This window comes from Centruroides sculpturatus, unplaced genomic scaffold (genome assembly GCF_000671375.1).
Source record: "Centruroides sculpturatus isolate CEXI.00-Female unplaced genomic scaffold, Cexi_2.0 scaffold678, whole genome shotgun sequence".
In the NCBI taxonomy this organism is placed as follows: Eukaryota; Metazoa; Arthropoda; class Arachnida; order Scorpiones; family Buthidae; genus Centruroides; species Centruroides sculpturatus.
The window spans coordinates 327,227-347,016 of NW_019385241.1; the positions used below are offsets into that span (position 1 = coordinate 327,227).

The window sequence follows — 19,790 nt, forward strand, 5'->3', positions numbered from 1 at the left end:
TCTTGTTCTCCAAACTCAGAACACGAACTCAAAAGAAAGATTTGAGACGATTCCCGAGATTAAGGCTAATGCGACAAAGACGCTGAAGGACATTACAAAAGAAGCGTACCAGGACTGTTTCAACAAGTGGAAACACCGTTGGGAAGGAGAGTACTTTGAAGGAGACCCAGGCATGTAACTTCTACATAAGGTACATTTTGTTTTATGACGTCAGTCCGCGTATAATTTGAACAGACCTCGTATGTAAACCTAATTATTATTATTATTCACTAATATAATAAGTAATTAACAACATACTTTTAACATTGATGCTCGCAGCCAGCAAATGAAAGAATTGCACTCATCCTTGCAATAATTTTCTCTTAACCTTAGCATAATATCTTTGCATCCCTCACTTCCATTTTCCACTTTAAGTTTATAAGTTTATAGGTCAACATTATTAAGTTCATGTTCTCTTATTCATCCACTAAGGGCTCCCCAAAAGTGGACAGCTGTCGGTACAAAGACTATTTTGGGGCCTCTCTTTATTAATAGATCCTGTTTATACAAATATCTACTTATACAATTGGCTGCAATTTTTTCCTCTGATGACCCCCTAAAGCTCATGGATATCAGGTGCAACTTCCTCTTGTAGGGCCTGCATTCTCTTACCTTAGCCACCTTTTCTCTCTCACACTGACCATTCACAATACTTGCGTATACTTTTATCATCCCACTATTGTTGCGAGAATGAACGAGAGATGACAAACAAAGAATACAAACACTAAGAGTGGTAACTTGAGAAGTTCAGACCTAAGAAAATTTGGCTATGTTTACACATTTCCATATACAACTACACGTACAAGTAAATAATAAATATTTAATCTGAATAAACTTTTATGATAATTATTTTCAGAATTGCTGGACATAAACTGAAATTTTCAAAATTTTAATGGTAAATAAAGAAAACAAACGAGTTACAAATAGATTACTTTGGACCAATTCATGAGGTTAAATGCTGTTTGGCATTTGTTTACACCTTTAGCATAGAGGAGAACTTAGTAAATCAATCTGTTCAATAATCTGCGTGGCATATACTTAATATATAATGATCGGAGCACTGAAAATGGTAAGACGTCATCTTGTTTGCTAATATTGCGTGACGATTTTATAGTTATGTAAGAATCTCACTTCTTTCTCTAACGTCGCCATTTGCTGTTCGAAAAGGAAATCCAGAAAACGCTTTTACATGTGATTTTTTTCTGTTGAAAATGGTACAGGAATCTGAAGAAGAAAAGGAGATTTATAGGAAGGGTTATTATGGTTTTCTAATGTGTATTATTGGTCCTATTACATTTTTCTACTTTCCATGGTTTATGGAATTCATCATTCAGCAGGTATCATTTTTAAAAAAAATTTATTAATGAAAAATCTCTTATAAATTAATACATTATTTCTTCGTTTGTCTGTATTTACAATTGAATAATATTTATTTAATGTATTTTTAAATGTGTTCTGCTGCTTTAAATTATTCTCCACATTATACCATGTCTAATTAATTAATTAAAAATCGAATATTTGGGGATCAGACCCATAAGCTCTCTATATCTGGTCTCGATTTCCATCTATCTAACTCTGTTTTCGAGATCAAAGAAGGACAGGCGATTATTAAATGAAAAATAAATTAATATTCATTTTTAATTAATTAAAATCGATCATCCAATTACATAATAAAATATTTAAAATTAAATAATTTTAAAAATATGCAATTGAGTAAACACTATGCAAATTTATCATCTTTATTATCGTCACCAGCATACAGTACATGCAGTCCTCAAGGCCGGTGGCCGAACTATCAGCGTTCAGTGGATAAAACCACTGAACGCTGATAGTTCGGTCGTGGGCTCGCGCCTGACCAACAAGTTAGCCACGTGTAGTTTTTCGTATTTTCTTCACGTTTTTGACACCTANAATTTGTTTTCTGATTGGCTCCCTCGTCTGTTTCTAAGCGAAAAACGATTCCTTTTCGAGTCACGAGAAAGATCCGCCTTGAAGAATCAGCATACAGTACATGCAGTCCTCAAGGCCGGTGGCCGAACTATCAGCGTTCAGTGGATAAAACCACTGAACGCTGATAGTTCGGTCGTGGGCTCGCGCCTGACCAACAAGTTAGCCACGTGTAGTTTTTCGTATTTTCTTCACGTTTTTGACACCTAAATACGTGCCGGTTTCTCATAAAAGTTCTTCTGGGAGGTAGGCTATTCCTCTCAATAGATCGCCCAGGTGTCGTGTTGCTGTAAACCAGTGTTTTTCAACCTGTGGGTGGAGACCCCCAGGGGGTCGCAAAGCCTTACACGGGGAGTTGCGGGTGAAAGAAAAAAACAGGTGTCTGTAGGTCCCACACTACAATAAAAATAGCTAGAATTTCAGTGAGAAGGCTGTGCCTGTTTATTTTACAGTACAATTGGTTTTTCGATCGATATTTAAAGAAAGAAAATTAAATACGTAGTTTTTAAAGTCACTGATAGAGTTTAAATATGGCCCTGGGGGTCGCCAGAATTTTTTAACTTGTAAAGGGGTCGCGTATTCAAGAAGGTTGAAAAATACTGCTGTAAACATGAACTAAACTTTACGTTTTGGATATGATACGTTTCTTAAAAACGTGTACGAAAACCAACCAATAGAGTTGGAAAAGGAGTTAAGTTGTCTAAGAGTTAAAAAAAAACAACATTATAAAATCTCATATTAGGGATTAGTTTGCTGTCGCAATACAACGCAACACAAGAGCGATCTGCAAACGGGGATACTTTCCGGGAGGCCTTTCTATGGAAAACTTAACTCCTAGTGTTAGACACGTGTAGAAAACTCCACGTGGTTAGTCCGTTGTTCCGGTGCGAACCCACGACCAAAATAACCAGTGTTCGATAGTTTTAATCACTAGGCCAGGCATGGCCAACATCCGGCCCGTCTAATGAATTTATGCGGCCCGCGATTAATCTTTCAATATCAGCTACTCAAGTCCGAATAGCTCGATGAAAAAATTCTGACGCCTAAAAAAAAAAAACTCACTGTGCGTTTAGAGTTAACGCTCCATTACAAATCTCTTAAGTACAGAGTAGAATGTTGATAATGCATGATAATGTGAAAAATGTATCTGTAATCTCTATGTACAATTTAGTCTCTACGGGGTGACACCACATTGAGATCTCGCACCACCTCAAAATCTTCTTAGGACAGCCTCTGGTTCGGTCCGTGAAAAAAGTTTTCTTTCCAATTCGGCCCGGGGCCAAAAACTATTGGCCACCGGTGCACTAGGCCATTGGTGGACCTCTAATTAAAAAAAAAGTTTTACTTTTACACTGAATATGATAAAATGCATAAAATATTATTTAAATACTATAAATTAAACAGAAATAAAACTACAGAATTTAATTTTTACAAATACTGTAATTCTGATGTTACCAAGTAAAAATTCCCAGCTTTGTCGGGCTCCGTTCTTCATCACTCGATTGCCCTAATTGTGGACCTAACCGAACTCACAATGGGTATCATTAAAAGGCCGTCTTACTGCCCACAAAGAGTACTAAAATAAAAAAATAAAAAAGTTTTAAAGAAATAATCTTGAGCTTAAATTATTATAATAATTATTATTACATTTAATATGATACAGTATCTCTTTACATTATGTCTTTTAGTTATACTTCGACATTCTATCAATGCATTTTTAAAAATTTTAGTAGAATATTGTGCTGAAAATTTTAAAAATCCACTTTCCACAATATTTATTCGATTTATTCCACTATAATTTGAAATTTTTCTATGACTTCAAGTCAAAAATTCAGGAGATCAAACTTGATTCTTTGAAATTAAAAATACTAAGATAAATTACTTGTTTTCCTAATTTTCCCGAAGGACAGGCCGAGAATATTTGTTATTATATAAGTATATTAGTATACATAATATAAACATATCCATATTATACTCATATATTTATATAAATACACGATACGAGTTTAATTAATAATGATATTCTACCTTTATATTATGCATACAAAGATTCAATACTGCACTAAAGAATCTTTTCGAAGTTTGCCGTGCAAGAGACTTAAAAATGAAATAATTTACGCTAATGCAAATCAAAACACGAAACATGAATCGAAAGGAAAAATAAAACTTTGATATGAGGTCGAATATGTAAATATAAATGTATGATATGATATATTGAATAGCAACACGCAAAATGGTCACGTTAAACAGTTTCAAGTAGCAAATAGGAATAGCTAATGCCTATTTATTATAATGTAAAATGGCATAATTTTGCGATTTTTTTCTTTAGTTTTATTCGTTATTATGTTAAATGTTATCGAATAAAATACTAGATTTAAGAGCTTATATTTTACAACATTATATAAAGATCTTTGTTATTCAATTTATTCCGAAGAATATAATTAATATATTTGGAAATTCTAATTTCTGTATAAGTATTTTGTATTATTGATTCTGTATTTAGTGTTGTGAGAATGAAAGTAATTTTGTGAGAATATATTTCGAAATTTGCTTGATCGATAAACATTTCGAAACTTCGATCAATATCATCTCTAGAACTGCAAGTTGTTCGGAGAGTTTTCGTTAACATCAATCAAAATTGTCATGATATAACTGTTATCTACTGTAATTAGCACCAATAGCAGCCGTCCATTACGTGTACAGCTTTTGAGCCAGTTTAGACTTCACCCACTCTATTTGTAAGTTCGCCGACTTCCGGGGGGGAATCGTTAATCCCGCGTCAGAACGATCTAGGGTCGAACGCGAGTGGGTGTGGTGGAGGAGACACAGATAACAAGAATCTCACAAAAACCCGTTTATTTTATACATAAAATTAAACTTACACCTAGGAACAAGAATTATCTAGATACAGTCAACTGTTTGGACGTCGTGGATGTTTATCTCTCGTCACTCGGAGATGGGCCCCGGGGCTGCGGCAGGTGAGGAGACTTGTCGGGAGGTGTCGTCGGCACGGCTCTTTCGATGGACACTTGTGCGGACTCTGCGTCTTCTGTGCGTCGACACACTCAGAGAGTTTTCGCTCCGGACCTTTTTGGAGTGCAAGTACTCAGTCGCACAGTTTACGGAAGAAGTCCCTCTGTCCTTGAAGATCGGGGATTTTATATCAATCTCCGTTCTCTAATTTGTTTTCTGATTGGCTCCCTCGTCTGTTTCTAAGCGAAAAACGATTCCTTTTCGAGTCACGAGAAAGATCCGCCTTGAAGAATCTACTTGACACCATCCGTTATTCTGGCTGCAAAATGTTGATGGAACTTTGAAACTTGCGCTCATATTTTCCACCATTGTTGTCTAGTCTGTGACGTTTTTGAAATTTAACGACACGACGCGATGTCCTTTTTCGTCATTAATCTTTCCTCTTTTCCAAATTTCTATGTTCTAATTATGTGCATATGAACGACTTTTCAAAGGTCCATCTCTACTGGAGGTCGTTTGTTTACAATTATTAATTAATTATTTAAAATTATTGCATTCTGTTTACATCAATAAAGTTTTTTTTTCTCTCGTCGCGGTTTCATATGACTAACACAACTAATTCGATCTTTGATCGGTTTTTAACAATAGACGATTTTTTTTAGTTTCTGTTTTAATAAATGTCTAATAATAAATATTTAATTTCAACTCATTTTTGGGGCTTCACATATTGTGTATTGTACAATGATGTACTTTTGGCAAATGTCTTCCCTTTAATAACGTATATGAATGTTTTTAAATCCTAAAGCTATTAGGGACCATCCATTAATTACGTGTACAGTTTTTGAGCCACTTTTGATCTCCTACCTCCTTGTTTTATATAACGATGTATTTTTGGTTAAATCGCCTCTCCTTTAAATACACGTACAACAGTTTGTGGACCCCTGACATTGAAAAATAATTTTAAAAATTCCGAAAATATTTTCTAACTGATAGTTTATTCGCATCACTTATAAACAGAAATATAAGATGTTATTTATATGTACTGTACAGTACATATAAATAGCATCTTATATAGTACATAAACTATTTTTCGATATAATCACCTTGTTGGTTCGGGCATCTATCTGATCGTACGCCCAGCATTTCCATTCCAAGTTGAAAAAATTTTGTCCTTGCAGTTGCAGCCATGTTTTTGTAGCTTTCTTCATGTCATAGTCACAACGGAATCGGGACCCAGATAAATGTTCTTTGAGGAGAAGAAACAGGTAAAATTCAGGTAAATTTCATTGATGATGTCTTCACAGTTCCCAATTGAATTTTTGGAGCAAATCCTGTATGTGAAGAGCAGTTTGAGGCCTGACATCATCATTATTGTCAATTTAACAATAATGTCAGGCCTCACATGCTAGTATAATGTTTCCTTCACTCAACAAGTCTGGGCATTTTCGTCGGATGGCTTCACGCAATTTTCTAAGAGTGTCACAACACCAATCAGAAGTGATTGTGTCTTGGCTATAAGAAGTCGATGAAGATAACGCCCGATGAATCAAGAAAACGGTAGCCATTATTTTCCCAGCGGATGGTGTAACTGTGAACTATTTTTGGTTGGTGATGGTATTTTATTCCATTCCATCTATTTAACTTGTACGTAAAAATTTACCTTCCTACTTCATCACGCATTCAATTTACAGCTTGTCGTAACCTTTTTTTTTTAAATCAACCCTCATATAAAAATTATAATAAAAATTAAATTTTTATTTAATTTAACAAAGAATATTTTTAAAAAATAAAACAAAAATTTTAACTTGTACAAATTTAAACCAACATTTACGAATCGAATCTTATTTTATCTTACAAGAGGTATTTTTTTAATCTCCGATGTGCTAGGAAGAAAAACGTACAGTGAAGATCAAAACTATTTTATTTACAAAAGTTAGATATACTTTAGATTAAAGTATACTATCCATGCTATTGTTTAATAAAGCATATATTACTGGATAAAAAAAGTAAACATTTACATATAAATTTAAGTATATTCTAATAAATACGTAGCTTAAAATTGGCAAGATTGAAATAAAATAAATATTTATTTGAAATGAACTTCCAAGGTCATACATCATATATAATGCTACAGTATAGTGAATCAATAATAATCTCTCTTATTATATTTTATTGTAAAAATTAACTCAATTAAATTAATAAAATTAAAATTAGCAGTCCTAATTTCTTAGAATTTATCGTTTAAAGAACGTAACAAAAGCGTTTTAAATTAATGTGGATCTGAAAAACTAAGTACTGTATTATCTTTTACGCTAAAAAGATGAGGAAAATACTATTAAAATGTAAATAGATAAAACAGTAAGCACGACAATTTATATACAGTATATATGTGCTATATAGGCTATATGTTATGGACCAAGTTATTTTGTTATTTATAATTTCCGACCATTTATGAATAATTAGCAGCTAAGCCCTGTGTTGCCCGGGCAAAAAATAACAACAAAGATTAAGATTATTAGATTATTTCTTACTTCTAACCCTTATATTATATTATAGTATTTTATTTATATAACTATAAAGATTATCTTAAGGATTTATCACACCGAGAGACCAATCTAACACATTTTAAAAATTCTTGAAATTGTGTACAGAAGAGGAATAAAGAATTTTTAAAATGCGAAAATAATTGTTTTTATGTGATAATAAAGTGTCTGAATTTTTGGCAAAAAATTGTATAAACTACGTGGGAAGTATGTTTTCGTAAATGTGTTTATAGAAAAATTATTGAGCTACAATTTGAAAAAATTGTAAACGTATAAATTCCCACTGTCGTCCCCTGTTTATCCTTCTTTTATCTGGAGAAAGGAGTTAGGCAGGGGCGGACTAAGGCCTAGGCAACCTAGGCACGTGCCTAGGGCCCGTAATTTTTGGGGCCACAAAAATTAGGTTTTTAATTTTTTAATTTTAAAAATAGGCCCGGAATTACAATGTTGCCTAGGGCCCGCTTTAGCCTTAGTCCGCCTCTGGAGTTAGGCTAAGTAGATAAAAATCAAAATCAGTTGTGGAAAGCTTAGGACAGGAGGCCCAGATTAACTATATACGAACTTCCGGTTTAGAATGGAAGTAACGTTACTTTGATTCAAAATTTTTCCCCAAAAGGAGTTAGATATATGACCGACACGACTCTATTGCTAACAGGAAAAGTATGATGTGCAGGGCAGACCACCACTAAAAGAATTGAGAACATTTTGACAAAAAGTTGTAGACCGGCATTGTAAATAATCGTTCGTTAGAATTAGTTTGGTTTATTTGGTTAGGCAACGCGTCATGTGAGCGATCTGCGAAGGGAATGCATCTCAGGAAGACTTTTATGAGAAGCTGGACCCTATTTAGGTGTTATGTTAAGATTAATCATATTCGTTATTGTAAACCGCGCTTGAGTTAGGCGCTATCTGTTCATTTTTTGTATGTCCGACCATCAAAAGACCGCTCGGGATCGAGCCTGTCTATAATTTGAAAGATAACCTTGTCAGTTATATATATAAAAGGTAAATTGTTTACAAATGAGTCTTTATTTATTATCTGATAAATGTATATTTTATTTCGTCAATTGTTCACGATAGCAGATGTCTTTTGTGTAAGATCCAAATTGGATGTACAGTACAGTATGTAACTTAATAAATGTTCTCGTTAATCTTATCTCGACTTTTGATTCGTTCACGGTTACTAGAAATCACCACATGTTACTAACGTGAAGAAAACCCGGAAAACTCCACGTGGCCTGACCGTTGGTCATGCCCGAACCCGCAACCAATTACCAGTGTTCGGTAGTTTTATCCAGTGCCTTCCAGTAGCCGAGTGGAGTTACTGGAGGGCACTTATACTGTAATTTAGAAAGTACCGTTCAGCATGGGCATAGCCAGAGTTTTGTTATGAGGGCCTAATAGAGGCCAACCTGACACAAAATTGAATTATTTCAAATTACTGTTCATTAAAATGAAATTTCCATAAGAATCGACAATAACTTAACACATAAAATATGAAACTTTCTTTAATCATACGTTCTCGTAACATTAATATCAAACTCTAGCAATGCCTTAAACAAAAATTAACCAATCAATTATTTTTTTTACCATTCTTTAATATAGTTCACCGTCTTTAATCTAGATATAGACGAGGGGTGGCCAACAGTTTTTTTTCTCCGGGCCGAATTGGAAAGAAAACTTTTTCACTGCCCGAACTAGAGGAAGCCCTAGCAAGATTTTCAGGTGATGCGAGATCTTATTGTGGTGTCACCCCGTAGAGACTAAACTGTACACAGAGATTACAGGTACACCTTTCACATTGGGCACAGAAAGCCGTTGACCTTTTTTTTAGGTTCAGAATTTCTCAACTTTCCTATAACATCACATTGTCAGTTTGTGGAGAATTATCACGGATCCATTCAAGCAATTATTTGAAGTTCAGTCCAATATTCAGAGATTGATTGCAGGCCTCGGTATACTACACCCAGTTAAATTAGCTTCAAATTTTTATTTTTTATTTTTTGCAAATCGCCTCAACACTATTTCGGCTGTAATTTTCTGGGGAGAGCACCAGGTTAACTGGGGGGCCGTGTCCACCCATGCCCCTTCCTGGCTACGCCCATGCCGTTCAGAAATGAAAAAAACTCTCGTCTTTAGATGAAGAATATTTAATACTTATAGACTTTTCACACGATAACACTTTCGATTCCGCGCAGGCAAATGCTATGTGCTACATGTCTCAGTAATGATATAGCACGTCTATTTCACGCTATATCATTACTGAGACATTAAGTGAATATAATATATATATATATATACACCCTGGTATATATATATTTTTAAAATTATATCCTTTTTCGTAGAATTCTATTTAGTTTATTATTTTGATAAATTTCTTGCAATAGATGGCGATATGCGTAAACCAGAAAATAAATAGAAATGAATTGATATACAGGTATCCAATAGATATTTTGGTATGGGATTACGAAATTATAGAAGTGAACGTAGCTACCGAGTTTGGTAGCCATTGGTAGATGTGTAAAGCGAACAAACATCCTCATTTACATATATAGATAACTAAACCGGCCGTGTAGTCTGATAAATATTTATTAATTGATTAAATTGAACATAGATAATTATGAATAAAACTATATTCCTTTGGGCTAGGGGCGTCCGCAGAGAGGGGAAAACGGAGCCATTGCCCTCCCTTGGAACCAATTAAAACATTCCATAAATTATAATGGTAAAAGTTGTAACCTCACCCTCTCGACATTGGGACGCTTTGATACAATATTGTATTCTATAATCTACTTGTAAGGCAAAAACCAAAAATTAAATAAGTAAATAAAAATTTATTGATGTAATTATTTATCTCCAAGCTTTGCCCCCTGGAAAATTTTCACAAACGTCTATACCTTGGGCAATTTGATTTGAAAAAATTTCCACTTTTTCATTAAGAATTATTTACTTTTGTGAATTATTTCAAAGTATTTTAAGAACATGCTCATATTATATGGATATTAATGTAGGTATACTAATTATATAAAACAGGACAAAAAATATAAGACAGGAAAGACAAAGACAAAATTCATTTTGAACGCAATATATAATATATACATATCTTATTTTAAAACCACTGAACACAGTGGTTTTGGGTTCGCGCCTTAACGTGAAGAAGACCCGAAAATCTCCGGGTTTCTTCACATTTGTAATATCTAAATAGAGGCCAATTTCCCATGAAGTCCTCCAGGGAGGCATCCCATTGGCAGATCGCCCACGAGTCGTGTTATCGTAACCAAATCCAAAGTAACAAGATTATTACTCTCCAGGTTCCATCATAGGAAAACTAGCAGGAACATTTGATCGAACTATGTATTTATAGGACCTCAAAAACATTTTTTAAAAATAAGTTAAATTATTAATTAAGAAACAATCTATTTATTAAGAATGTAAATTAATATATTTTGACGCTTTTTAAAATTTATTGAAAACCTCAAACAGATGTTCTAGGCCTTTCTTGACTCCTGACAGGCCCTATTACTATTTTAATCTACTGTATTTTGTGAAATACCGGTATCTAAATTGTTTGAATTTACTACTTTTCTTATCTCATATGTAAATTCTTATTACATAACAAACATACATATGTCAAAAATATGTTTGAAAAAATTAAAATGGTCTTAAACAGTACCAACATCAATTTAGTCCCTGACCTTTGTAATAAAACCCAAAAATACATCCAACCAAACCACCCAAACAATATGGTTAATATCCTTAAAAAAAGCAATGTGATATACAGGTTTAACTGTAGCTGTAATAACCCNCACAGCCATAAGTGAGAACGGGTAGAAAAATGCTATCATATATCATTCCCATAGCCAGACCACTAAGGCCCCAAGATGACCTGGCAACCTTGGCAAAAGCGTGCATAATATGCCCTGTGTGTTTCGTAATATAATGAATATGGTTATTCCAGGATTGTATCATATGTTGTCACCACTTGTACACCAGATGTGGACTGATACACACTTCCCTCACTACCACTCCCAGCACCTTGTTGTAAGCTGGCACCTGCTACTCTGTCGTCTTAGTGTTTTTGGTATGTACATTACCTGTCTGTATAACTTTAGTAAAATTAGTGTTAACTAATAATTTTCTAACTTATAACCGTTTTGTATCAGCACCCTGTATGTCACTCCACCATGCAAAGTCATGAAGATTTATTACACCTGTCTACACTGATATTGCCTACTGCTCATACTGTTATAATGGCGTCTTCACCTTTATATTGTATAGTTTTAGACATAGTTTTAAGTTTACCTATACTTTGTATAATTTTTAATATACCATCTACTTTAGATAATACCTACTGATGATGCTTACTACTCATACCGTTACAGTGGTGTCTTCAATTTTTATAGTGTATAACTTTAGGCTTAGTTTTTAAGTTGACCGTTACCTTGTATAATTCTATTATAGCATTTACCTTTAACTAATACCAACTGATGACAGACTATTTTCTAATGGGAAAATAGTCCGAAATGCATTTTGGGTTTTCGTTTTCACACTTATGTAGTAATTTTTTGAGTTTATTAAATTGTTTTCACTTTGATCCCTGAGCGTTTATGCCCATCATTGGTCTGATAAGCCCTCACTATTTCTGCCTCACGGTTGTGGATAATTTAATTAATATAAACATATGACTGTTTAATTAATTGATTATTTGATTGATTGAGCAATTAAATGGTTACCATAAATTAATGCATATGAAGACTGATATGATAATTTTAAAGTATGGAAACTTCATGTTTCATTAGCACTATTTATAACTGGTAGAGTGAAAAACAAAGCGAATTTTATATGTAACTTTTATTATGTTACTTGTAAAGTACGTATTTACTGAAGACCAAGTTCGGTTTAAGCATTTTCTGGAGCAACACATTTCTGCTAGAGACCATACCATTTGTCAAAGCAATAATGGAAGCCATTTTTTTGTTGTCTTTAATGATTTTCGTTGCTGAAGCTTCCAAATTCTCTTTCATCTGTCGTTTCTGGTTATTGAGTATCTGATGAGAGGAGCATAATAATACTCTTTATCCTTTGATATTGTCCCTAAGACTTTTTTCTATTCCCTAAAATTAAAGAAAAGCTGGAAGGATTGTCATGTTTCAATTAGCAGCAATGGCTAATTGAAACATGACAATCATGGGGTTTAATTTGAGGGTTAAGTCTTAGGAGGGCGCTCAGTATGAATCGTTTAGACTTTGTGTAATGTTTTGATCGGCTTTGGTTTTGAGTAATTTTAAGTTAAAATTAAAGAGCCGATCTAAACATATGAAACATTCACATATTAGACTCTAAGAGCCGCCACTCAGCAACGGAAATAGAAATCACAGAGTTCGTAAAGACTACAAAAAATAGCTTCCAGGTCTTCTTTGACAAGTAATATAGATGCAGACAGAAGCCAGAAGTGTATATAATTATAGTTGGAGCTTTGTTTGATAGAGATCAATCCAATTCAAATCGGATAAAATTGAGACAGTTTATATGCCGATGCCACGCGAAAAATCCAACGTGGTATTTTTTTCACTGAAATCAATTACGTTCTTAAAAAATAGGAGAAAAATTTATAAATATAATTTAATAAATAAAATTTAAACATCAACGATTAATTATAATTGCGACGTTATATTTAAATTTGTATTTATAGAACATGAGGTTAAATGAAGGAAGCTTTATAGCAGACTATTGGGCAAAGCCTCCAGCGGGAGCTTACGCCTATATTTATGTGTTTAATGTAACTAACCCAAGGGACGTTATAAACGGAAAACCTCCGGTTCTCAGCGAAGTAGGACCTTTCATTTTGAGGTAAATTTGTACTTTTTCTTAAAATGTTTCAGTGTAAATATTTGATTATAATAGTGAAGAATGTTACGGTATTTATAACTTCTTTAGAATCTTCACTGACGAGAGAATTTATTCGATTTAATACGTTAACAATTTTTCAAATTTCTTTTTCCCGTTTAAAATTGTTAAATATTTTTTTTAAAAAATGGAAATTTTTCAATTGCTTTCTGCAGTAATTAAATTAATATTTAAAAATTTATTTAGATGTTCAATTGAAATTTAATGGTGTGGATTATCCTGTAATCCTTTCTTTGTTTTCTAGAAATGTTTGGACAGACAAAATAAATTCAAAATTTTAATTACTTGTCTCCGAGATATTTTATGGACAAATGAACAAATGGACAAAGATAATAAAATCGAGAGAAAGTTTATCCAGAAGTACAGTACGGTCGCGCTAATCCGAACTCCTTGTAATCCGAATAGCTTTTACCGTTCCCCTAACTAAAATAACGGTCTTGTCAACTGCTGACTTGCAGCTCACGTGTAAAGTAAACATAAATCATGTGTTGTGAGCATTGCTGCTCATTCTTTCCGTAAATCTGTTTGACTCAGCAACAATTCTAACCTCTATTTGCTCTGTAAAATATCTCACAACAGTAAAAAATGGCCTCAAAGAATAAGTCCGTTAATCCAAACTACCACTTGTTTCACTTACTTAGGATTAGCGCGACCGTACTGTATTTCTAAATTCATTTAAAAATGAAGCATGTAATCATAAAATGGCATTCATCGAAACATAATGAAATTAATAAAGCATATAACCAATAAATGGTATGTAAAATGCACCATTTATTGATGTAAAAGAATATTAGCAACAAATAGGCTTAATATCTAATGCAACAATTAAGTTAAGAATCAGAATTACTTTAAAAACGTTCTTCCATTTTAAACATGTTCATTAATTAGGCCTAATTCATTTTCCATAATTTTTGTATTCTGCTGTCTTTGATGTTCATTTCAGGACCGAGATGACGAAAAACATTACTCGTTGGAATATTGACGAAGGAACTGTTGAATTCAAAGGAAGCATGAAGTTTTTTACAGAAGATGAAATGTCTGATAAATCAGGAGAACAGGAGATTTTTATTCTGAATCTTGCTGCTTTAGTAAGTAAATGCTAAATACTTTCTTAAGCTTTTAGAAATTTTATTTGTTTTTAGGATTGGATCGGATTGATGGAATAAGGAAACGCAACACACGGGCGATCTTCCAAGAAAATATTTCCAGAAAGAATTTTCTATAGGAAATTGTTCCTTATTTAGGTGCTAGGCACATGACACTAGACTTATCTATTACCTTATCTCTTTAATCCTACCATTCCTCGAGAATTTTCGAAGAGCATGCTATTCCTGATAAGCTCTTCATTTGTAAATTGTTTCAATAAGCAAAATAGAAAATATTTTATAATTAAATATCTGAAAAATCAATTTTGAAAATTTTTGAATTCACTCAAGAATTCTCATCATATAATTCTTATGAATTATTTTATTAGGGTGTAGCAACCATAATGAAAGAAAGAAATTTGCTTTTAATTGGCTCCTTCATTTATAATATGCTAATGAGTCAAGAACGTTTGATACTGAGAACTACAGCCAAACAATTTTTGATAGATGGACTCCCTGTCAGATTTTTGAACTCCTTATCGGGAATATTAGGATTTATTAAAGGCCTATTCGGAAATATTTTAAAAAATGGAGCTATAAATATATTTTACATGGTGGGTGTTTTTATTTTTTATATTATTCTTCATAAACTATTTGATATTTTGAGCTCAGAATCATTTTCCTTTCAGTTAAACAACAGTTCACCCGAATTGAATGTTGTTGCCACAGGACACAAAACAAATCGATCGATGGGTGAGATAATCAAGTTTAAAGGAAAACCGTAAGAACTTTCATAATTTAACTAATTACAATTATGTAATTAATATGAGACGTTACACATGTGATACAGAGTAATAAAACCAGAATTTCCACTTCACTACTTTTTATTTTATTTTGAGATCATCCATTATTGTAAACTGAAGCAAAAATAAGGTAACTGTAAACAAAATATGCAAATCTTGTAAGATTTCGTAATAAGGTACACGATTTTCGTCAGATAATAACGAATCCGCGTGGAGACCATTGAAGTATTACGTCAGCAGTTTATGGGGGTCCTTCCCCATAGATTGCTGACGTAATACTTCAATGGTCCCCATACGGTTAATTGAGTTCGGATGCCATCAGGAAAGAAAATAGATCTTGTTTCTTTAGTAGAGAAATTCAATTTGATATTACTACATTATTTATATCAAATGTTTTCGCACAAAATTGTTATCAATTATCTTAATGTTCTGTCCTAAGAAGAAAAGGAGTGAAGATGGAAGAATAGAAATGCTAAAATCATTGTACATTAATGATTTTAGCATTTATGGCCTAGCCGAACTCACTTTGAGTCTGAAAAAAGCCCTTTTAGTGCCCACAGGATATAAAAAAGGAAAAAATAAATAAAGGACAAGAAATGTTTTTATGTGCGCACTTACCTGTCGAAAAGAAAATACGTCAGTCATGCACATTACTAAAACAAAACACATGTGCGCACAAAACTCATTGCAAAACAAAACGAGTATGAACTCGTTTTGTTTTGCAATGAGTTTTGTGCGTTTAGCATAATACAATGTAGTGTACAGCATAATAAAATGTAGTTTACCGAATTACCTGAATGTACCGGATTACCGAACATCTGAGATTATTGCTTGCCGGATAAACGAACTTCTGTTTAATTTTAAAATATTTTAAAATATACATTTTTAAAATAAAAAAATGGCCGACGGTAATTTACATAACAACTGAAGAATACAAAAAAATTGTTTTTGTCTTTACAATCTGTCCTTTCACAACCACCATTGACGATATCCGATTTGAGACTATTTGAGCTTTATGATGACATTTATTTTTGTATTATGCCATATAAATGTTATAATTTTTAACTTTTATATAATTTTTAGTACCTGTACGTCCTAACCTTAATTATCATTTAATTTTTATCGGTGAAAGTAACATGGTGGCTCGAAAGTAACAGCATGTAGCTATTTCAAATAAATAAATAAGTTTTAATTAACTTAAAATAAAATATATATCAGTTAACTGACTTTTGGACCACGCTTTATAATAGATTTATCACAACATTTACAATTAATACGTTATGATGATAAGAAACAATGAATAATTTGAAATTATTGTTATTTCAGCACATTGAATACTTGGGGTAATGAATATTGCGATAGGATTAATGGGTCTGGTATGTATTTTTTCAATAAATATTTAATATGATAATATTTAATGCTTATATTTCAAATTAATTTGTGTAATTTTTATTATTGAAATTTAACATCGTAAAGATTTAAATAATTTTTTTTTTTTATTAAAAAGTATGAATTTTTTAAACCCGTCTTGTGGTACCAAAAGGCCTTTTTCTTCAATGCCTACCGTGAATTCGGTAAGGCCAGCTTATAAGGAGAGGCCAATCATGTCCGGATCAAAAACAAGTGGAAATTATTGAGGTTCCTATTCGGAATTGAATCTGGATCTCATATTCATATTCACAGCCAAAGCTCAAGAGTTATAGGTTAGGATTTGATTAGATTGATGTCTTAGGAAATACAACACGGGAGTGATTTTGATTTTGCCAAGGGGAGGTGCCTGATAGGAAAATTTCTATGGAAAACTCGCCCCTATTTAGGTGTTAGACACATGAAGAAGAACCGGAAAACTTCCTGCGATCAGGCACAAACCCATAACCAACGATCAGTTTTCGGTGATTTTATTCACTCAGCCACTGATGTGCAGAGTTAGTGTTATAAATTAAATAATAAGCATTCATGTACTAAAAGTAAAGTAAATGGTAATTAGTTAGCATCTAATATACTTTTGATCCTTGGTTGAGAATACGGGCCATTACTGTAGAGTTCCAAGTTGATGATGCTTTCACCACTTGAACCATTGTGTCAACAAAAAATTACTAATAAATATTGAATTTTATTCAAATTTCAATCATTTGAAGTTTAACTTAACGTATTAATAACAGATATAATTTATTTAAAATTTAATCTTTAACAAAATTTATTTAAATAATCACATATGTTTATTGTTTTAGAGGGTGTAACATTCCGATATCCCATCAGGAGGAAAATCCAATACTTTTTTTTAGGACCGTTTTGCAGGTATAAGATTTTTCTAAAGTTTTTAAAATCTTCCGTCGTGTTTTTGCTACAAGCATATACTTTTAAGCATTTGCAGAATGGAGATGATTCTAGGCATCCACGTGTCCATGTCCATGCTCTTTCTACGCTTTCTTTCTCTTATTAAATTAGCATTTTCCTTTATTTTAATATAAAATTTTATAAATTTATTTATTTATTTAATAAGTCTGCACTAAAATGAAAGATAATTGCATAATTTGCTTTCCTTCTCAGAATAAAATGGCAAATCTGTAGGAACAAATTACTAAACTATTTAGAAAAAATAATTTGGGATACATATTATGACGTAAGATGGTAATATTTTACATTAAACATCGAAAAATGTAAAATAATTAAATTTTTACAATAAAAATTGTTGTTTTTGTAGTAATTAATTCAAAAGTAAAACAAAATGTTGGATTTTTATCGCCATTTTACGGCTCCGAAAATTCTTTAAGTTGTAACAATTGGAGGAAATAAAAAAAAAGTGTTTTTTTTATTCGTTTTCAGATCTATGAGATTGGATTATATGGGAAATGATGATATATACGGCATTCCAACCAAAAAATTCTATATGGATTCTATGTTTATCAGCCCTCACTACATCAGAGCAAACAAGTGCTTCTGCCCGGATAACGAATATTGCCGATATAACGGAACTCTCCCCTTAGGGAAATGCATGTTTGGTATGTATTATATTTCATTTTAATGCTTATAATTACTTTGAATTGACAATAAGATGACCAAGGTGACAAATGCGTCAGCCTACCGCTCTCGGGGATCTTGAATCTAATCCGGGAAAGCAATTCCAAGAATTTTTCATGGACGGTCTGTCCCGGATATGTCGGAGCCAATCCCTCACCACCCAGTCGTCACATTGTGGACTCAGCAGTATAAGGCCCGGCCATATCTATGATGGGAGCCAGATCCTCACCATGGATAAGGCTGAAAAAGGCCCTATTTGTGTCCATAGGGAAGAAAGTGTCAAAAATGAAAAAAAACTTGCTTTAAATTATAACAAATTATTCTCTAATTAAATTTATGTTCTGAATAAAAAATTTATAACAATTTTGATTATTTAAACTTTAATATTTTGTATTGAGATTAAAAATAAAAGTAAATTAATATAATTATTGCTTAAATCCTTCAACGAAATTAACATTAAGAATGATATCCCTGTCATTCATAATGCTTTAATTTCTTTTAATAGTTATAAACTTTTGCTGAATTCGTTCTCATTACATTCTTTTCCTTGACATTTTTAATGAAAGTTTCTTTTTGAAATAAATAAATCAATATAAAATATATAAATGGCTTGTAATTTCCAAATTATAGATTAAAAATAAGCTCTTATCATTAAAGCATCAGTTAAATATATATAAAATATGTTATATATTCAAAGTTAAATTTATATACCTTAACTTTCTGTCTATAACTGTCTATTAATATTAATATTTATTTTTAAGGATTACCTATAACTTATTCTAAACCCCACTTTTATGGCGCTGATCCAATTTTTCACGAAATGATTAAAGGATTAAAACCAGATGCTGATAAACATCAGTCTTATTTTCATATTAATACGGTGAGTAAAATTATAAATTACTGTATAGTTTACATTCAATACGAAAAGATTTTTATCCATATGTTTAATTTGTATAAATATAAGCTAATAGAAAAAATAAATTAATAATATTTTATAATCCCCATAATACTTTTATGTTGCAATATGTAATCGTTTCATCGCATTCAACTCTGTGGACTATGTCAATGCTTAGAAGACATAGCAGACTTCCTACACCAGTTTCTAAATTAATTACAGTATAGCTTTGTTTCACTTTCTCTTCTTGAAAACTATTTCTGACTTCTAGATCTTAGGCATTCATCAACTTTTTATCATTAAATACGTGTATTGTGTTACTTATTTACAAAGTAGTCTCCCGTAGCTGGCATTAACTAAACACTAATTTATGAATACTTCAATGATGATTATTATAACTTTCAGATGTTAGCCGTGCCCCTCCAAGTCAGAGTCTGTATTCAGATCAATTTGAATGTCAAAACTTCTCGTAATCTACGGTAATTTTATGTGTTAATTTTTATTGCTCTGGTTATATTTATTTTATAGATTTTATACCATTTACTTCATTTATAGGTTGGTAGCGAATTTGAGAGAC

The 19,790-nt window shown here is 32.4% G+C and overlaps 1 protein-coding gene across 1 annotated transcript; it reads left to right on the top strand.

Moving 5' to 3' along the window:
* Positions 1-1,107: 1,107 nt before the first annotated feature.
* Positions 1,108-19,790, top strand: LOC111636615 (scavenger receptor class B member 1-like; the record flags this gene model as incomplete). Its single annotated transcript, XM_023381897.1, has 11 exons — positions 1,108-1,376; positions 13,195-13,352; positions 14,353-14,497; positions 14,884-15,108; positions 15,184-15,275; positions 16,624-16,673; positions 17,529-17,595; positions 18,124-18,299; positions 19,080-19,198; positions 19,619-19,692; positions 19,769-19,790. Coding segments are annotated over exons 1-11 (1,254 nt in total), but the record flags the coding sequence as incomplete, so codon positions are not given.